A 21269-nucleotide genomic window follows, 5' to 3' on the forward strand; every position below is an offset into this window, starting at 1 on the left:
ATTATTTTTATTTAATTAAATTTGGATTGAATTTGGGCTAAGGTTCAGAGAATTCGAACTTAACCTGAACTCTATTTAATGTTTTTGCAATTTTTATAATGCATATTATCTTATATAATAATAGTTATTTTATTTTTCTATTTTTAAGAAAAAAAATATCAAATTATATTATATCATATATTTTTTATTTTTTTAAATATAAATTTATGTTCTTGAAATTTTTTCATATTTATTATTTACATTTTCAAATAAATACATTAAAATTTTAAAATATATATATATTATAAATGGATTTTTAATTATGCAATCCTACCAACTTGAATTTAATTTGAACAATCCGAACTTAGAAAAATAAGATTGGGTTGAGCTCCATTAATTGTTTCTTAATTTGGGTTAAATTCAAGTTAATCATCAACCCGACCAATCCATCCACCAACTTCTATGTAATTTATATATATTTGCTGGGCAAAAATAATGTGAATACTCTTATAATTAAAACATGTGCTAAAATAATTTTGAAATTCTAATAAGAAATATTAAAGACATTTATCTAAATTCTCTCCACCTCATTTTTTAAAATAGTGAAATAATTAAAATACTCTCTCCAAGTACCCCATCTGAAACCCTAATTTTATTTCTTTTTCTTTTCTTTCTTTCTTTCAATTTTTTCCTTCATTTTCTTCTCTTTATATTTGAGTTCAAAGATAACTTCTACGGATGATCTCTGCACATATGAGTTATCTTTACAATCCTAATTAGAAAGTTCTTGATTCAAGTCCCCCTTTCCCTTTCCCATGTCAGATAGGAGGGCAGTAACATATTTGGTAATGAGTTGGGCTTGTGTGCTCAGCCCCAACGCTAAGGGGGTCCATCTAGGCCCGCTATTGGTCGAAGGCCTGTAAAGTCATTCAAGTATCTGGGCCAAGCCTGAGTCTCGAATGTCCGAGCCCATGTTTTTACCTGCATACTCATCCCATGAACAATCGGATATTCAATTTAACAACAGTACGAAGAATGTACTGCGCGGTCCAGCTATAAAAGGCTCTTAAATAAGCCACTATGTTGCAGTAAAAGTAAAATTAAAGTTTGTCCAATTTTCAGGCAGGCGATCAAGGGCAGGGACCGCTCCACGTGAAACCAAAAAATGCCATAAAGTTAGGAAAGGATAGCCCTACAATTTTATCATGCTATCTTCGTTTGCCCTTTTTGGATCGGGTCAGGTTTTTAAACCGTCGCCAAACCGCTAACGGATCATTTTCCACACGAAGACCATATGGCGGCCAAAAAGGCCAAAACACAGACAAAGTCGGAAAAGAGGTTCTCTTGTAATTATGAGGACATTCTTTGGGCAAATACTAAACTTCGTTTTCCCGCCTAGACCTGTGCAGGAAAGAGAAGAGAAAAATAAATAATATTTTGGAGCATCGCACTGTATATGTTTCGCCTCCACTCTCCCTTGTTTCCAGAACTGTCCATCTTCTCTTGTCGGTTGTGGTCTGCTCTCTGTAACCACCAACACCGCAGCTCTCAAGTGAGTTCTTCTCCGATTCCGACATTTCACTGGTTTGTTCCCATTTGTTTTGGTTTTTCCATTCCCACTTTTTCCAGACGGCGTTTCTCGCTGGATGCTGATGGATTTTGAATTCCTAGTCCTCTGTTTGTTACTCGGACAACGAGAGAGAGAAAGGGTTACTCGTCTGTTTCCCTCATTTTCTTGAGGAGCAGACCGAGCTCTGGGTTGTGGGCATTACTCGGATGTTTTGGAAAACCCTAGGGGTTTTTTCTTTAATAAGGAGTTTCGTTTTTTGGTTCATTGTGTTGTTCTGATAAGATTTAGTGTAATGCGTTTAAAGAGTCATTTACTTCTGCAGGATTGTTAGGGTTAGAAAATGGTACCTGGTAACGAAGTAAAGGATGACGCCTCTGCGGATTCTCCGACTTCAGTCCTGGAGGATGAGGTTTGATTCCACTTTCTTTCTTTCCGTTTATATTTATGTTCGTTTTCTGCAGCAAACTTTAACATTTTCCTCTCCTCTTTATTCATTCTTTCGGAGAATGATGTGTACTGTGTTGGGCTAATGCTTTGCCTGTTGTTTGTGACGACTGACGAGACACATATGCTTACAATTTTTCTTTTCTGCAATTTTGTTTTTGGCACCTTGGGTTTCCAGGTTGCTATTTTTGGTTCCCATCGAATCGGAGGGAAGAAAGTATTGATAACCAAGAAGCCATTGGAAACAGAAATGAAAACCTTGTTATTCTGTTCAACTTCATCCCCAACTTTTTTTTTTTTTTTTCCTTTTTCATATATTGTCTTAGGAATCGAATTTATTATAAGGTTTTAATACTGGTGCTGATTCTACAACTATCATTGTTATTGCTTTGGCACGTTGCTGCTTGTCTTTACCCTGATGGTTCAAATTTAAGGTGATAGCTGTGGTGGCTATTGTTATTGATACATTTCTGTTAGATGTCGGTTTTCCCTCTCTTATGCATGTCAATGTAGAAAGAACGACAATGACAAAAGGATCATCACAAAAACACCATTTCCCCCAAATGATAAACTATATTTTCACAAGCTCTTTCTCATATTTAATGGCAAATTTATTTCTTTTGTTGTTTTTAATATTATATTATATTACACCTTATTGGTAATGTGATTTGAGGTTATTAGCTGACATTCTTAGGCAGAAAAATCTACATAGCCTGGTATTATTTATTGATTTATCATTTTTCATTCAGTGTTTTCAGAAATTTTGGTCTGTTGCTTTTATACTTCTAATCACTGTTTATGGGTCAATTCTCAATCAGTATTAGATATTTTCTGCATATTCAACACTATTAAGCTTTTCTATTTTAATTTTTTTGTTATTTAATCTAAAATGAAGGGTATTTGTGAGGAGAAAATTAAAGTTAAGATGGAGGATGACATACTTCATCCCCTCGATGCAAAAAATGGAGATTCTTCTCTTATATCCGGAACCATGGCAAAGGAAGAAGAGATGCTGATGAAAGAACGGGTGAAGGAAGAGGATGCAGAACAAGTAGTGACTCAGGAGGCCCCCCACTTGAATGACAGCCAGTTCACTAAATTGGATGAGCTTCTAACACAGACCCAGCTGTACTCAGAGTTTTTGCTGGAAAAAATGGATTCCATCACATTTGTATCCTCCTGCTTACACTTTTTGATGAATCTTTTTCTTTCTTGCATAAATTTTAATGAGTATTGATCAAGTTTTTGTATGAATTCTGTCACCAGAATCGTGTGGAGGAGAAAGAGAGTGAAATTGTTGAAGTAAAAAAGAGGGGTCGTGGTTCAAAAAGAAAAGCGGAATATAACAATGTAAGGTTTCCATTCTTCTCTTATTTGTGTGATTTCTTTTGTTTTATTAACTCTGTTATATTTTTTATGAGCCAAGAATCTTAGTACTCTTTGTGACATCTGTTCTTTGTCACATTTGTGGAATTAAGTGTTGAACATTGCTCTGGCAATCCTGACTCTTGAGGTCTAGAGTCCTGCTCACCTATCTTTTTCTTTTTCTAGTGTCTTTGTCTTATATCTTGAGTCTGAAATATAATTGGTCTTAGGATGTTTGATCTTTTCATTGAATAGTAAAAAATCACCTGCTTTATTTCTAGCTATTCATTGGGTGTTGTACATTTTGTCTTTAGGAGTTATGTGTCAAATCCTTGAAACCAAATATTCCTTGAGGTTCTTTCTTAATATTTCTATGATGCTTTGGTTGTTTTAGGATCTTATGTTGAGCATGCAGTTTATTTATTTGCTTTGTTTACCTATAAAAAAAATGCAGTGTATTTGTACCTGAACCCTTCATTTTTCTTTTGTCCTTTTTGCTAGCTTATGTAATTTATTACAACTTCAGGTTTGAACTCATTTCCTTCATGCATTTGCACCTTTTCCCTGCACTATTTTAAGACAATGCTATGATACTTTTTTCAGAGGAAGGCCAAGAGAGCAGTTGCAGCCATGCTTACAAGATCTAAAGAAGGAGCTACTCCTGAAGATGTGAACCTCACCGAGGAGGAGAGAGCTGAGAAAGAGCAGGCTGGACTTGTACCCTTGTTGACAGGTGGAAAATTGAAGTCTTATCAGATCAAAGGTGTGAAGTGGCTGATCTCACTATGGCAAAATGGACTGAATGGGATCCTTGCAGATCAAATGGGGCTTGGAAAGACAATTCAAACTATTGGCTTCCTTGCACATTTAAAAGGAAAGGGGTTAGATGGCCCCTATTTGGTCATTGCTCCTCTTTCTACTCTCTCAAACTGGGCAAATGAAATAAAAAGGTGACTTGAATCTTGATTTTTTTTCAAAGGACTAGCCTGAAGGAAGTTTCTTTTATAGCTTATTTTAAATTTGGTTTTTCTTTTGGAAAGGTTTGTGCCCTCAATAAATGCAATCATCTACCATGGCAATAGGAAAGAAAGAGATCAAATACGAATGAAGTATATGCCAAGAACAATTGGCCCCAAATTTCCTATAATTCTGACTTCTTATGAGGTTGCATTAAATGATGCTAGAAAGTATCTAAGGCATTACAATTGGAAATATCTTGTGGTTGATGAGGTAAATCCCAAACTAGTTAGTCAATAAATGTTCCTTCTTTTTTACTTATAACAGAAAAGGTGGTCCATATATTTTCCTTTCTTTTCACTTTAAATTAAGCATGAATTGTCAGGATGAACACTATTGCCTTTATTTAATTATCTTAGCTAGATATTTCCTCTTGAAGGGGCACAGATTGAAGAACAGTAAATGCAAATTACTGAAGGAACTGAAGTTGTTACCCGTAGAAAATAAGCTTCTGCTCACTGGGACTCCTCTGCAGAACAACCTGGCAGAGCTTTGGTCTTTGTTAAACTTCATATTGCCTGATATTTTCTCATCCCATGAAGAATTTGAGTCCTGGTAAGAGCATTCTTTGCCTACTGCCCTTGATGAGTTGCCCCAGTGGCAAAAGATTTAGTAGGGGCTGGGGAGTTTCCAGGTTCAATGCCATGAACCCAAATAATAGTTACCTATAAAAAAGGAGATGTTCTTGATGATTGGATACCTTCTGTTTGTTCATAATCCAAATATCAGATTATTTTATCTGCAGAGTTTGATAGTTTCTTGACTTCAATTTGAGGGTTCTATGTAATCATCTACTGATTAAAAATTCAATTGAAGGCTTCCTATTAGTTTAAGCTTAAATGCTTTCAATATAATTTTATAAAACCAAACTAGCTTGAATAGCTCTGTTGTAGCATTGACGAACAGAAGAATGGAATTCTGTTGGTGGTATGAATGGAAGCTTATAAATCTATAAGTTCTATTTTCCCTCTTGGTAAACCTTTTTAATTAATTTTTTTGTCCTTGTCATGTTCTTGAACCATGCTGAAATCCTATGAGCTGTTCTCTGATTTGATGATCTGTGCAAAACATACTAGGACACAATGCACTTTACTACTATGATCAACAGATCTCTATCTATACTTTACAAGGTTCTGAAATTTAAAGTGTGAAATTCTTAAATTGGATGGATGATGTATTAAGAAGATTAAGGTAAATTTTAGGAACAAAAAGTAAATTTGTGATCATTAAGTAGGATGGTGAGTGTTTACTGCCTTGATTTGATGTTTAATCTGTTTATAACATGATTTCAGGTTTGATCTGTCAGGCAAGTGCAATAATGAAGCAGTGGTGGAAGAATTGGAAGAGAGGAAAAGGGCTCAAGTATGCAATCATCCTGAGCATATTTTTACTCGTGAAATATTTTATATCGTATATATAATGCCGGGGTTCTGTTCATGTGCAGGTGGTGTCAAAACTTCATGCTATATTGCGTCCCTTTCTCCTTCGGAGAATGAAGTCAGATGTTGAGCAGATGCTTCCCAGAAAAAAAGAGATTATTTTGTATGCCACCATGACTGAGCATCAAAAGAATTTCAAGGATCATTTGGTTAATAAGACATTGGAGAATTATTTAAAAGAGAAAGCAAGCACTGGTAATGGCATCATTGTTACTTGTGAATAACTGCATTTTCTAGATAATGGGTCGCTGGTGAACAGAAGAAAATAATTGGGAACTTGTTTCTAAACTTGTTCTTTTCTTATATGTTTCCAGCAATCCCTGGCATATTCTTGTCATGGTGCTGTAGCTTGAATGTGAAATTATTGGCACTTTCAAAAATCATTCTCCATGAAAAAGTAATTTTTTTCAAGGATTTCAGGAAATGGATTAAAGGAAAATCAGGCATTGATTGGGTAGTATGTGAGAATGGGCCCTACAAACAGCAGCATGAATTTTTAGATTGAGGTCATAGGTCCTGTGACTGGATTCAGGTTGGAGTATGAACCAGACTTGGAGAAAAAGGGTTTTTCTTAATATTTGGCTTCACATTAGAGGGTATTGGCCCTGATATTGATTATGTATTTAATAGTCCTGTAGATTTGGGCTGGATTGGCGTCTCCATTGAGCATTTGGTGTTAGCTTGGAATATTCATGAATCTAACTCATTTCATGAACATGGTAGCATACTGCTATCCATTCTTTCTGACGGCTGACTCATTCATTTCTGATGCAGCATTCATTCTACACTATACAATCTTAGTGCTAAGTTTCAGTTGTAAAAATGCAGGGCGTGGTGTGAAAGGAAAGCTTAACAATTTAATGGTCCAACTTCGGAAGAACTGTAACCATCCTGACCTCTTAGAGTCTGCCTTTGATGGTTCATGTATGTAACTTACAATTTAGTCCATGGTTTTAAAGTAAATTCTTGCTCTACCATATCAGTTTTAAGCCATTTTTTTCTTGATTGTCTTTCTTTACAGATCTCTATCCTCCTGTAGAACAGATAGTTGAACAGTGTGGCAAATTCCGCTTGCTGGACAGATTGTTGGCAAGGTTATTTGCCCGCAAGCATAAAGTAAGCTTTACAATCTTTTAGTTTGTATCTGTTCCGATTTGTTATTGATCTGCTTTCTCATCTTGTCATACATTTCCAATCAGGTTCTGATCTTCTCTCAGTGGACTAAGATTTTGGATATAATGGAATACTATTTTAGCGAGAAAGGACTTGAAGTTTGTAGAATTGATGGTAGTGTGAGGCTGGATGAAAGAAAAAGACAGGTAGGTGATACCTCTACAAAATTCCTGAACTTTTGCAATTTCAAGAAACATTTAAATTTTCAATTTTTATTTTTCAATTTCAACCAGAATCAGTTGGGTGGCAGAACCTATGCTCCTAATTTGTGAGTTCAGCTAGGCTTATGAGGAAAGGAAGCCGTTTGTCTTTCCTAGACCCTTGGTAGCTTTTGGTTTTCTGCATTCAACTTAGGTCTACTATATTGTCAAATCTAAGGCTATGGTTTTCATTACAGTCAGCTTCTATTATCTCAATCTATGTTCTTTTTGAGACATCTCCTTTATGCAGCAAGGAACCCAATTCATTCCAACAATTGCCTTCTGTTCCTGATGTATTCATCTTTATCCAGATGATCATATGTGGTGATATATTTTATGTTTGTATTGGTTTCGTTTTATGTGTGAGGTGAGCATTTACTGAAGAATAACCATATAACAGTGGTGAACATGCAGAGGTTAATGTAATTAATGCATCAATTTCAGTTGGTGCCATATAGGAACTGATGAAAATTGTCCAGAAAACTAGTCCACAGATAGTTTCTTACTGTCATTTAAAGCAGAACAATTTGTTTGTCTTTTAGTTACATCATCCATCCAGTGGTTGGTGCACCCATTTGGACATATACAGGACTGTTTATAGAGAAGTGGAGTCCTGTCATTCTAGGTACCACCAATTTTCATAGTCACTGTAGTATTGGAAGCCTGCTTCTTCCTTACTGTTCTGGTAAGTAATCTGCTGTAGTATAATGATAAATCTTCTACATCTACAAACAGATTGAGGAGTTCAATGATATGAACAGCAATTGTAGAGTATTTCTTCTCAGCACTCGAGCTGGTGGGCTAGGTATCAATCTCACTGCAGCTGATACTTGTATATTGTATGACAGTGACTGGGTATGTTCCTGATCTCACATTTGTTTCATATTCTTTTCTTTCTTTTCCTTTTTGTTGTATTCTATGTATTTCATCTTCTAAACTGATTGATGTGGAATGTGTGGCCCAGAACCCTCAAATGGATCTGCAGGCCATGGATAGATGTCATAGGATAGGTCAAACCAAGCCTGTTCATGTTTACCGGCTTGCAACTGCCCAATCTATAGAGGTACAACTTGCTAATGGTTATTTTATTTTGGTTTTTAAATCATAGAACTTAAGGATATTCTATCAGTAATGAGGAGAAATTGAGGAAATGTTTCTTATCAGGGCCGCATGCTGAAAAGAGCTTTCAGTAAGTTGAAACTTGAACATGTTGTGATTGGGAAAGGCCAGTTCCAGCAAGAACGAATCAAACCTAATATGGATGTTTTGGAGGTTTGTATTGTCTGCTGCAATCTTTTTTATTAAGTCATTTAGGGTCTTTTTCCATGGCAGTTCTTTATTGGTTATGTGGGATTTTGCCAGGGGATTGTGCTATGCTTGGAAAGCCAGCAACTGATTTAAATTATATTTTATTATTTTCTGTCTTCTGTATTTCCTGTATCTCCCTCATTTTTCTTAAAAATAAGTTTTTCATTGCTACTTAATTGGTTTTCATTTTTTTCCAAGTAACATTAAGTGCCCTTTATGATTTTATCCTTTCCTTTGTAAAGCTGTATATTTTGGGTTGTGATGTAACAAACTAAAACTAAAATTTTGATCAGCTCGAGTCATCACTAATATTCTGTTCAGGATTCCTTCTGTTTTAGTGGCCTTAGCATTGGCCAAGATATATGTTAACCAGTTCCTGATCAAAACATGCGCACATAATGCCCAAAGAAAAAAGGGCTTCTATGTGGTGAAGCTGAGCTGCCTGCATGGACCTTTGCTTGTCAAATGCATTTGCTTGAGCTTCAGGCCGAGCTATCATTGGGTTTAAGTTCAGTTACCTGCATGAGTTGCTCCACTTCCTCCTACATTCATGTGCCAGAATTTAACTGTCAATAACGTTCCTCTGCAATGAGAATATGTGATCTGTTATTTGTTTAACTGCATTTTCCTTATCCCTTTTCTTAATGGAGTTCTGTTGCTTCAGGAAGAGGATCTGCTACAACTGCTTCAAGATCAAGAAGATTCTGAAGATAAGTTGATACAGACAGACATCAGTGAAGAAGATCTGGACCGGATCTTGGATCGCAGTGACTTGATTGGTGATACCTCCAATGATGATGGGAGGTCTAACTCTGCCGCGGATGCCTTTCCCCTGAAGGGCCCTGGTTGGGAAGTGATGACACCAACCGCAAGTGGAGGCATGCTCTCTACCCTTAATAGCTAATAAAGGTTCTCTGATTGGGAGGTAGGAGCCAGGTATCTGTGTAAGAATGCTGGGTGTTTTGGTGTCTCTGGGCTTCAATTTTTTCACGTCATGGTTTTGTGTGAACCGAAGTATGCTCTGAAATTGAGCTCACTTTCAATTTTGTGAATGTCTGAAAAGATATACTTGGAAAGAGAGCTGATTTTTCGTTAGCCCCTTCTCCCAGACAGAGTCAAGAGGTTAATACCTTGAAGGTGATATATATGTAGACATTGCCATATTACTTAATGTACCTTGTACACCAGTATATTTTCTTAACTATCACAATCGTCGTATTTGTATTATGTATTTGGATTTGGATTCCAGTTGGACGCCAGCAGTATGTCGAAGGTTATGTTGCAATCCCACCCCAAAGAAGAGTTTGAAGCCACCATTAGGGGCAGCATCCAGAGACAACTAAAAATTAGCTTGATTTGTGTTTATTTTGTCTCTTAAAATTTTCAGACCTAAAAGAAAAGTAAGGGGTTACCCTTTTTTCATTAGAAAAATAATGGTTTTTTAAAGCATTAAAATATTCTCTGCACTAACTCAAAATACTTTATGGATTCCTCAAAATTGTTTCCTTATTTGCTGACTCTAGGCAACAGAATTCATATCTTTTAAACGCCCTCTTCCAAACACAGCCTAACGAAAGACCGCTAATCCGAGCCTCTTGGGCCGAAGCAGACCATGGCATGGGCCTCCGGCCCAGCCCACATCTCAAAAAGTAAGGCAGTTAGAAGGAGTAAATATTAAATAATAGTGTTTGACGTTTGCAGTCTGGAGGTGTATGGTTGGATCCCTGAAACCGAACCCTCAGAAAGACGCAATTTGTAGGAAAGTTTGAGGGAATTTCGGTCGAGGTGTAAAGGTCGGAGAGAATCTCCGGTCCGAGAAATGATAACCCGTTCTAAACTGGTGGAACAACTCAGAGACTATCAGATCCGATCGCAGCACAAGTGCTCCGCTCTCGCTATCTTCTCTCCCAAACCCCATATCACTTCCCGGTAACTCTCCTTCTCCCCTACTCTCAATTTTCTGATATTATTTGAGATTGAACTGCATTTTTTTTCCTTTCAGTCTTTTTTGGCGTGAGGTTTATTGAATTTGAAATTCTCTAGTTTTATTGATGAGAAACTGGTAGTGTAGCTGCTCCCTGCGCGGTTAGCTTGCAGTTTTTACATGGTACATGCTGAAACAAACCCTCGCGACAATGAGTAGCAATTTTATTTAAAGAATGTAAGCCTGTTTGGGAACTTAGAAACATTGTTTGGGAATAGTTGTTAAAAACAGTTCTAGATTATCTAGGGAAAAAAAATTCTGTTTAGGAACTGGAATAAGATAAATAGTTTTGTTGGCTTATTCTTTATAAAGTTACCATATACTTACATGCTAATTCAAGAATTCTCAAAGTATTTTCCATCTTTTCAATTACTGCTTACTCTAAAAAAAATTGAAACCACCTCAAAATTGTTCTAAACCAACCTGTTTTCAGAACAAGTTTGAAAAAAAAAATTATTTTATGTCAAAAGTTTGTCAAACATGTTTTTTAATTTTGTTCTAAATAATAGAACTGTTTTTAAGAAGGGTTACCAAACAATTCATGTTTTCTTGACTTATTTATCTGTTGCAGCAGAGGATTCATTTGAAATCCAGAAAAGCAAAGAGTTTTATTTGCAAAACTGCTCCTCGTGGTTCAAACAAGATGTTTGAACCATCAAACTCGAAAGTTTCTGTTGAAGACTGGCAAATTCTTCCCTTTTTTTTCTTATGTTCCTTCATTTGGGTTGTAACCTTTTCTTGTGAGCACTAATAGGTATTAGCACAATTTTATACAAAAGCTCAACCTCAACCTCCAAAACACTGGTTTCCTACACAATTTGTGTTGTGAAATCTAGGGTTGGCACCAAATTAAACCATGGATTATGATAAACAATTTTAAAGATTCATCTTAGGGTCAATCTTTTGGTAGGGTTCACTGACTGCAATCCTACAACATCAATATTTGAAGAAATAATTAAAATTATTAGGGGTCTCATACTTCTTTTAGACTTTGTGTTCACAAAGGTTAATATAAAGGTTTTATGTGGTAAATAACCATGAAAACCTGCTTTTCTGGTTTGGAACTGTGGAAGATTTAATATAACATAGGCAGAAGTTTAACATCTTGGATTGAGGGGAGGATCAAAATGAAATGAACCATAGAATTAAATTGGGATGGATGAAGTGGTAGAGTGCTTCTGGAATTGAGTATGGTGTGATTTCTCAAGTGCTTCTTTTCAGCCACAAACTCTTCTATGGGAGGGGGAATTTTGATTGGGGTGGTACAGACCTTTGGAAGGGGCTTAGTGAAGGAGATCTTGCAAGTATGATAAGTTAATATTTGAGCTGTAAACATATGTATAGGGAAACAAATCAAGTTGCTGACCATATGGCTAGCTATAATACCATCAAGGGAAAAGGGAAATATACATAAGAACAGTTTTCCAAGGAAAGTCATACAGATGTTTGTAAATCATATATGAGGTTGTATATACTTCAGATAGGTCCTATTTTCGAGAGATCTGTAAGAATTTGAAAAAATAACAGTAAAGGCCAGCCATGATTTATGAAAGGGAATGTTGGGCAATCACAAGATAACATTTCCCCAAATGTAGATTTTGAGGTGGTTGATGCATGAGATAGTTTATGGAGGAAAGTTGCTATGGACAAGTTTGTCAAGAGGAAGGGTTTGGTGTTCTAAGGTGAGGGTAGAGGCATATGAGGTGGGTTTTGGAAACCTTTGGGATTTAGTTCAAGTGAGGAACTAGTCTTTTCATGAGCAATGGATTGAGGGCTAAGTTTTGGTTGGATGTTTATGCAAAGGAACAACTTTAAATGAATATTTTCCCTTGCTTGCTTGTTATTGTTGCTAAAAAAAATGCTTAGGTGGCTATTTTTGGAAATAGGAGGGAGGTTGGTCCCATTGGCACCCAAAATTTCTCAAGGCATTCTCATAATTGGGAATTGAAGTGATGGCGTCATTTTTACACCTTATCCATTATGTTGCAATTTGTGGTGGAGGTTGCCTAAGAAAGTTGTTTTTTGGTGAAGTCTTTTTGCAAATCTTTGGTGTCAAATTTATTTGTCCTTTTTTTCGGCTAAAGAGATATGGGGTTCAAGTGCTCCATCCAAAGTGTGCTTCGTTGCTTGGGAAGCGACATGAGGGAAGATTGTCATTGTTGACCAACTCATGAGGAGGGGTAGATTCTTGTTAATTAGTTATGCCTATGCAAGCCAAGTGAGGAATAAGGAAGTCACATCTTCATCCACCCTGAATGGATTAAAGGCTCATGGTCATTCTTGTTCTTCTTGTTCGAGAATGTTTGGTGTTGTTGCATAGTAAAAAGAAAGGAAAAGGGTGTTAAGATTTATTTTGATTTTTATTGATAGTGTGGGTAGGGGTTGGGGCTGTTTTGAGGCTGCTTGAAGCATTTTTATTTTTTTATTTTTTGAAAGTACATTCTTCAAATCTTGTGCCGTGGTGTTATGCCCCATTCTTTTTTTGTGACTTATTACTTATAATTTGCTTATAAAAGAAAAGGAAAGAGTAATGTTGTTAAATTGCTTGCAAAGAAAGGTGAAAAACAACACAATTTCCTTCAACCAGAACAAGGAAAAGAAAAAAATAAGGCACTTGCCTTAGTGTAGCAAGACGATAAAAGTATTCATACATTTACCTATTCCCGTACTTGAACAATGTAGACATTATTTTCAACAATCAACTATTAATTTTTCATCCCTCATGGTGTCTTATAAAATTAACAAAATAGTAATAATTATTCAAAATATTAAATATCATCCCCACATCATAAGAAGCATCATATTATTTAAAGAAATTTATCTTGGCCAAATTATAATTTTCCAAATGTCCGAAAATCAAGAGAAAAAAAAATTAAAAAAAATGGAAGTCCTAGAGAAGCTATTATCATAGTCATCAATGAAATTCAAATTATCACAATTTCCATCAATATGAGATAACCCCCCATCTTATTATCATTATCCATTTCCATCAATACTAGATTGATAACCCTCCACCTTATTATCATTATCTTTAGTGTCCTCAAAATTAGTCTCCTCCTTTTCAAAATCTAGTTGTGACGTTTGAGCCATGGTACCTCCTTTTTCCAACACTTGTTGCACTTGCTATTGCACCCCATGTCAATCCATCAATATATATATATATATATAAAGAAAGAGAGAGAGAGAGAGAGAGAGAGAGAGAGAGAGAGAAAGATTTTCTACATCCATGGAGGTGTCTTCATCTGTTTATTCCACTAACCAACCAACCATTACTATTATCAATATTTACCAACGAAATGCGATCAATGACATTGCATTTAGAACTTGGTTTTATTTGGCAAACACCGATACATTTAGTTGTTTATACTCTAGTTTGTTCCTTTTCTTGTTATGAATTTGTATGCATTCATTAATAAATATTAGTGCATGTCATATGGCAACTTAACTGATATAATTGATATATTATAATTAATAGAGTATAGACTTACATGCTCACACTCATTCTAATTATGTTGAAACCCCGATGATTGCAAGGCAAGCTAAGAATCTTTATGGCTAATTATTGCAAATTAGGGTTGTGTTTCCATATAGCTTCAACCATTCAGCTATCATGTTTTAAATGTAAATAAAAAATCAGTAGATTAGCAAGTAACATCTAATCTTATAAAAAACAAAATAAGTTATCTAATATCTAATGTACAAATGTAACTTTCTTATAAGCATTTTATATTTGGACCTAGTTTCTTCCTTGATTTAATGGCTATTGGAATACCAAAGGGGCTGTCTACATTCTTAAGCTTACAATTATCAGATTATCTTATCTTGCACATTAGTGTTGAGAACTAATCTATCTATGCAAAAATATAATCATGATGTGATGCAGGACAGAAAATAAAATGCAAAGAGAATAGTGGTGTAATTGAAAGAACACTAGGAATTACTCTTGGAAACTTTTAGGCTTCACATTCAAGTACTCTTTGTATCACACAAAGAAAATAGTGGCTGCTGGAAATTTTATCATTCATTCATTGATTTTTTTCAAAAGACTGATCAACTACTATATAGAAGTTTTCTAGGGATTTATAACTCCTTGGAACTAGTCACATAGTAGTAATACAAATTGAAAATAACAAAAACTTGGGCTGACTACTACACCACAGTAAAGACTCTTGGAAAATGATAATATTAATGACTGAAAATGGTAACTTATGACCATTGACTAGGCCCCCATAATTTGATTTATGGAAAGTACTTTCTAGGCTGAACCCATATTGAATTATATAAGATCTCAACTAAGCCCATTATCATCTAGAGAGTGCCAAATTAAAACTTGGGCCTTGGAGCCCGCTCTTTTGTGCCTTTGATAAACTTCTACAGGTGGCTGCCACTTGTCTCCATCATGATGTCACTTCTTCATCAAACTTCAAACAAGGATTGCCATTAAAATTTTTTTAAAAAAATAAAAATTGAGTTAGGAAGTGAGCATGAAAAGGATAGTGGAGTTAAACATTTCCATCTTTTGTCAATGATACAAAAAATTCTTTATACTTATCTTTATTCTCATGAAAGGGCTTTTTGATGTTCTTTTTGCATTTTTCTATGGCTTAATGTGTGTACCCTATAGCTTGTTTTATTTCATTATCAATAAGTCAAGGAACTTGAAGAAGGGGTCCATCACCTTACAAATATGCATAATGTGCTTCCAACATAAAGGCATAAAAACCATTTTTGATAGGCATTTTCCTATTGTTTCTATTGAGCTTGTAAGGGAAATTGTAAGAATATTTTGATTTACTTCTCTTTTTTTGTACTATTATAGGCTTATAACAATACTTGTAATCTTCTCATTCAAAATATATAGAACATATGAAATAAATTCTCTTCTTTTAAACATGGTATTAGAGCATGATCATTCTAAAGCCACCATCCCTCCTTGATACCTAGCCATCCACTCTTGTCTCAAATCCTTCTTATCTTGTTGTTTGTAAAGATACACCACTTTTACTAAACATCCTATTTCTAACTTTGTCTCTTATGATCACTTGTCCATCTCTTTTAGAGCCTTCTCTGCCTTTTTCTCGTCTATTACTCTTTCTAAGTCTTAAAGTGAGTCTCTTTCTCATCTACTGGAAGACGGTAATGGGAGAGGAAATGTACTCTTTATAGTGGAATCACATATGAGAACATGTACACAAGTTAGTTGATATTCTAATTGTTGGGTGTTGTTGGGTCTTTACCATAAAAGTTTCTATAGCATATTTTCATATAAAATCTCTTCTCAAACCCTTCAAATCATATTGATTCATATTGGACAAAAATAATAATAATAATAACAATTGAATTCTAAATTTTTTGCTACTTGAAAAATCGTAAATAATTAGATTGCATAAAATTTTCTCTACATAATTAAATAAGTAAATAAATAAAAAATAAATAAACAAATATATAAAATTTTACATTAAAAAAAGGTGAGTGTGGCGTAGAAGAGCATTACTAGAATTTTAAATTTAAATGTGAAAAAAATAAAAAAATAAAAAGTGATTCCATGGGAGGCTAGAAAAGTGGCCTATTTCAAATTGATATATGGAAGAAAAAAAAAGGAAGGCAAAGAAGAGGAATGAAGAGTTGAGAAGAGTGGACTGTTTCAAACTGAAATAGATAAATAAAAATAAAATAAAACCTAGTGCAAAAGGCAAAAAGAGGAGTGGAGAGTTGAGTTGGTGGGGTGGTCTCTCAAATTAAAAAAAAAAAAAATAAGATGAAGTGCATAGAGAAATTGAGCAAGATTTTTGTGGCATGGGAAAGAGAGAAAGGGAGAATAAGAGAAGTGGAAGAGATGGAGATGGAGAGAGGATAAAACAGAAGAGGAATTGTCAGTGTGAGGGTGGGACACCAATGATGCCTTAGATGAGAGGTAGTAGATATTGAGAGAGCACCACTCTGAGAAACACTAAGTTAGGTTGTTCCTCCCTCAAATCCAATTCTATTATATTTTTATTTATTTATTTTCTTTTTGGTCACTTGCATCTTTTTCACCTATGGCTAGTAAAAAAATTGTAATAATAATTATATGTATTGCTGCAAATCTAGACTGGTTCCTCATCAACTTGATGTCAAGAACGTCTTCCACTCTTCCTTCATAGCAACTTCAATGACATAGTGTTCACTGTTCAACCATGTAGGTTTGAATCAAAGCTAATTAATCAATATGTTTCAGAAGGACTGATCATCATGGTAGTTTAGTCTTGATAGTATATGTAGAGGGTATTGAGACTTTGATTCATGACCACATACCAGCTTTCACACTAAAGATGTTGGTAAGCTTTGTTAGTTTCTAGGTATTGAAGTTGCATGATCAAATAAAGGTATTTGTCTCTCAAAGGAAATACATTTTTTATAAAATATCTTTATAACAATAACAGGTACAAATATTAAATCGGTTGGGACTGAGACTGGCAGTGAAAAGAAAAAGGAGTGATGGCAGAGGATAGTTCACCCAAAAGGGAGATGAGATGAACTATCGATTCTCCGATAAATGTCAATGACTTAATATGTTTCCAGGGTCTTTACTTGATCCAGGATGTGTGATGTATATGCCATTCTGAAGTGATCTATTAATCTGCTAATAATTTGTTTCATGGCAATTCCATCTTGGCACTAAACTTGTTGTTATGCCTATGATAACAAATTAAAAATTGATAAATGATGGTGAGTTAGCAGATGATCTTGGATCGTATAGGACATCGGTCGAAAAGCTGGTTTACTTGACCATCACTCAGCCAGTCTCACAACCAATTTTGGGTTTCTCACTTGAATGCAATGATATGAATTTTGAAACATCTCAAGGGAACTCTTGTTCATGGTCTTCTTTATCAATCCTTAGAACATTTCTTATTGAAGGATATTCTAATTCTGATTGGGCAGGATATATATATATATGAGGTAATCTCATAACCCAGAGAAGCAAGAAACAATCCATTGGTGCTTGTTCTAGTGCATAGGTAGGGTATCGGGCAATGAAAAATACAGTACGTGATTTGACTTGGTTGAAAAGCTTTTTGCAAGAAAATGGCATACCAGTACCTGATACATCTTTCTACTATGACAATCAAGCAATCATTTATATTGCTAGCAATTCTATTTTTCATGAAAAAGCAAAGCACATGGAAGTAGATTTTCACTTTGTTTGCTCAAAAGTGGACCCAAAGGAAATTATTACTCCATTTGCATCATCGAAGAACCAACCTACTAACATATTTGCCAATGCTCTTCTAAAATAAGTTATTGACTCTATTTGTAACATGGTAGGAGATTTAAGGGGGAGTGTCTTACTACATGTCTCGTGCTGCATGCATTGCAGCCATTTTCATTTAAAAGAAAATGTATTTAGGGGGAACATATTGACATTCATTATTGCTATTTGTAATGGATTTATATGCCCTTTCTTTCTTTTCATGCTAATTTGTGATGGATTTGGAGGTTTACAAAACTCTCTTGAATGTTTATTTTTAGCTGCATGGATGTTTCTCTAATGAGAAGATGCTCTTAGGTTTACATGCCTTCTGCTTTGTCCTCTTCTATTGGATTCACTTTTTCATTGAGTCTTCCTCTTACCATTTTATGGAATTTGTAATGTCTCATTCAAACAGTTAATATCATCTGTATCATCACTGGTCTATAACCATCCTCTCATTAGTGCCCGAAGAACATTGAAGAGATCTAAGTTACATGAGAGCATTTGAAGAGCGTTTTATGCTATTTATGGCACTGAATTTTTTGAATTCTATTAACTTCATGCAGGGCTGATGTTGCTGTGGCTATCTTGTGGGCCTTATTCTTTAGTGTGCTTCTTGTATCATCCTGTATGACCTTTTACTTCAGATATTTCCATCTTTCTTCCATCACCGTCTGCCTTGTTATTCTTCTTCTTATTCGACTAAGAGCTTCTAAGAAGGCATTTGCAAGGAAGAAAGAAAGAAGATTGTTGTTACCTTTGTCCATGTGAACATCTATAGCCAGTGGTGTAAAGGTAGCACAATAGCTTGGTCAATTTGTTCTGTTGCTCACTTCTAAGTTCTGATACATGTGGATTTTATTTAAACTTTATATGCTTGGAGTACTGATCTTGATCAACAAGAATTCTCACCATCCTCCTGAAATAGATGGTATGGTCCCTATTCCTCCCTCATAGCCATACACGATAGCCATGAGAATTTTCTGGACAATCTCTTTTATGTGTAAATAGGTCACAGTTGAATGAGGTTAGAGGTTTGCTAATTCATAAATTTCCCATTGGCTTGTACATTTTATTCAGTCCAAGGAATTGTATATTGAAGTATGCTTTAGATTAAGTTAGTAGATGCTTGTCATTTCAGTATTGAGACAGAACAGGCAGTACTGGCCAGCAAATTAAAGACAAAAATCTAAAGACTTCATAACAAAGAAAAAAACAAAATTAAAACAAGTTAAACCTGTAGAATCATACTGCTAAATAGGCAGAATTTGACTGGTAAGGTAGGTTTCTGATGCCTTTTTTGGTTTTTTTCCATTTTTTGGGGTTCACTTTTTTCTGTTCTGGGACATTGATTGTAGTGTCTCACCCATACAAACTCAGCATGTTTTCTAGGGAAGTTATTATCTTAAGCTCATTGTGAAATAATACACTTAAGGTATCTTAATTAGAAGAGAATTACTCATGGACCTTAACGGTCTAGTTAGTTTGACAAGTAATCTCTTACTTCAATATCAATGAGTATCCACTACTCATTGTACATGTTCCATATAAGCATGTAAACAGCAAATGAGAAATCTTTAAAAGATAACACCATAGCCATTTTAGTATATAAACTGTTCAATAGTTTAAGTGTATGTGCTGGCTTTAAATCTGCCTATTTGTCGGGAAACAATTTAATTGTAGGGAGAATCTCACTTACAGACTAGATGGATGCATGCATGAGGCTTGCTCAAGCAGCTACCCAGTTGCAAGGATTTTGGAGTGAAATTATAACTCATGAGACAGTTTAGAAAGACTCTTCAATTGTGTAAGGATTCTAAGGATAATATGGAAGAGAGAGAGAGAGAGAACGGGTATTCAAACTGCAATAAAAAGTAGGAGGATTGCATCCCTTCTATAGTATATAGATATCATAATTCTAGATGTTCTTTATTCACTCCTGAAAAGTAGGAGTAAAATATAAAACTATAGACACTCTGGATTGGCTTCATTTGATTTTAATAGGCTCAAAAATCTGAAATTGTTAACCTTTTGTGCTACATTTGGAATTTTCTTGCTCACTGATCTCTTCTAAGCCAGAGTTGTGATACAAACCTGTTTTGTTGTTTAATAAATGGGATAGGCTACGGCAAATATGATGATGACACCTTTTTGCATGCAGTATTTCTTGAAATCAATATTTATCTTGTGATTATTGATTGAGTTTAAGGCTAAGAAATTATTTGTTTCAAATTATTTTGCCTTTCTTTTATTTTTTAAAAACAAAGGACACATTCTTTTTCCTTGTTTGTTTAAAAGACAAAGAACTAGATAGAATTTATAGATATTGTCAAGTTCAACAAGTGCAGTGTCATTGCATTCATTGCCTGTTTAAGCTGTTTGCATTCTATAAGCACCTTTTCTGTAGTGGTCCCCCCCTGGGACCATTTGGCTGTGTTCCCCTCAGAGATAGCTCAAGGTACTATCATCAGCAGGAGACGATAAAAATAACAAAATAAAATAAAAACTGAGGGTAATGGGTGGCATACAGGAGACATGATTGCTTTTATTTAATGAGTACCGGGCCCTTCAAAACATGCCTTCAAAGGAATGCGGGGGGGCTTCCCATCTTTTTGTTGGACCATAGATGAGTATAGTGCATAAACGATACCCATAAATGATTGCTGTATTACACTGTTTTTATAGTGCAAAGCATATGTTGGTTAGTTAGATACGAGATTGAGTAGATAGTATGGATGATTCCATGTTGCTTTTCCTAGCCATGTCTTTTACAAAAGGATATGGTTTCCAACTCTTCTCTCCTTTTCAAATCTTCAAAGTGATTGCATAGATTTCAAATTAAATTGGAGGCAACTAAGGTTGTGTAAAAAATGCAGTTACTATCAGTGACTAGATCAGTTTAAATATGTGGTATGCCATTTGGCTCATCAGCTGTTTATGATCCATTCAGCCTCTACGTACTGGCGTGGTGCATTATAATGTTATTTTAAAGGTGGTGGCATTAGGAAACACCTTTTTGAAATGTGCCAGTGGCGTGAAGCTCAGTTTGACATTAAGCAGTCAAGACATGGGTCAAAATTTTCTTCTAGATATGTTATTATGTGCAGTGGAATGCTTTGGGAATATGTGAAATGCCTTAATATTTTACTTTTAGCTTCCAGTGCTAATTCAAAAGAATTTCAATATCAGATTTGTTTATTGGTATAAATGTGGACGTAACCATTAGAATAATTTCATTAAGAAGAGTGAGCTTGGAAGCAACTTCAAAAAATAGTGGGTTACGATTGAACTTTTCATATTGAATTTTCATAGCTTCTGTGCAGGTACCAACTTCCTCTTCCCTGGTTAGTGTAAAGATGTTATCTGAAATGAAAAGGCAGTATTCAAATGAAGTTACAGTTGTGTCCTGACTGAGCTTTGAAAAACATACCAGAGAAGTTGTATCAAGTTAATCTGTTGCCCTTTGAGAAGTCATTCTTCCCGTAAGGTTTGTTTCCAAACACACCAAAAGAACTGTTTCTTTCAATGAAGCTATGAATTCAATTTTGGTAGGAAA

At 35.1% G+C, this 21269-nt stretch overlaps 2 protein-coding genes across 5 annotated transcripts; both read left to right on the forward strand.

The window, feature by feature from the left end:
- The first annotated feature begins 1016 nt into the window (after positions 1–1016).
- LOC100263333 (ATP-dependent DNA helicase DDM1) lies at positions 1017–9722 on the forward strand. Of its 2 annotated transcripts, none has more exons than XM_010650855.3 (16): positions 1017–1563; positions 1872–1958; positions 2889–3164; positions 3260–3343; positions 3962–4308; positions 4399–4588; positions 4755–4930; positions 5668–5737; positions 5820–6009; positions 6643–6738; positions 6836–6930; positions 7014–7133; positions 7923–8042; positions 8152–8250; positions 8352–8459; positions 9160–9722. In XM_010650855.3, the coding sequence occupies exons 2-16, from the start codon at positions 1890–1892 to the stop codon at positions 9397–9399; spliced, it is 2280 nt and encodes a 759-aa protein (XP_010649157.1). In that variant the 5' UTR covers positions 1017–1563; positions 1872–1889; the 3' UTR covers positions 9400–9722. The 2 variants fall into 2 exon arrangements, with proteins under 2 accessions (XP_010649157.1, XP_002267239.2); XM_002267203.5 differs by having other exon boundaries at positions 1020–1531.
- A 454-nt stretch (positions 9723–10176) lies between these two features.
- On the forward strand, positions 10177–21269 carry LOC100249598 (uncharacterized). Of its 3 annotated transcripts, none has more exons than XR_009465545.1 (3): positions 10177–10424; positions 18280–18644; positions 21026–21269. XR_009465545.1 is itself a non-coding variant. In XM_010650854.3 (2 exons), exons 1-2 carry the CDS (start codon positions 10315–10317, stop codon positions 18482–18484), a joined length of 315 nt encoding a protein of 104 aa, XP_010649156.1. In that variant the 5' UTR covers positions 10177–10314; the 3' UTR covers positions 18485–18856. The 3 variants fall into 3 exon arrangements, 1 of the variants encoding a protein (XP_010649156.1); XR_009465544.1 differs by having other exon boundaries at positions 21037–21269; XM_010650854.3 differs by lacking the exon at positions 21026–21269 and having other exon boundaries at positions 18280–18856.

Source organism: Vitis vinifera, chromosome 4, assembly GCF_030704535.1.
Source record: "Vitis vinifera cultivar Pinot Noir 40024 chromosome 4, ASM3070453v1".
Classification (NCBI taxonomy): domain Eukaryota; kingdom Viridiplantae; phylum Streptophyta; class Magnoliopsida; order Vitales; family Vitaceae; genus Vitis; species Vitis vinifera.

Excerpts from the sequence above, each read along its gene's own strand:
- LOC100263333 (XM_010650855.3), top strand. The coding sequence starts at position 1,890 with ATGGTACCTGGTAACGAAGTAAAGGATGACGCCTCTGCGGATTCTCCG. Across the intron at positions 4,589-4,754 it reads AATATCTTGTGGTTGATGAG|GGGCACAGATTGAAGAACAG; the intron begins GTAAATCCCAAA and ends TTCCTCTTGAAG. Across the intron at positions 7,134-7,922 it reads TGGATGAAAGAAAAAGACAG|ATTGAGGAGTTCAATGATAT; the intron begins GTAGGTGATACC and ends ATCTACAAACAG.
- LOC100249598 (XM_010650854.3), top strand. The coding sequence starts at position 10,315 with ATGATAACCCGTTCTAAACTGGTGGAACAACTCAGAGACTATCAGATC. Across the intron at positions 10,425-18,279 it reads AAACCCCATATCACTTCCCG|GGCTGATGTTGCTGTGGCTA; the intron begins GTAACTCTCCTT and ends AACTTCATGCAG.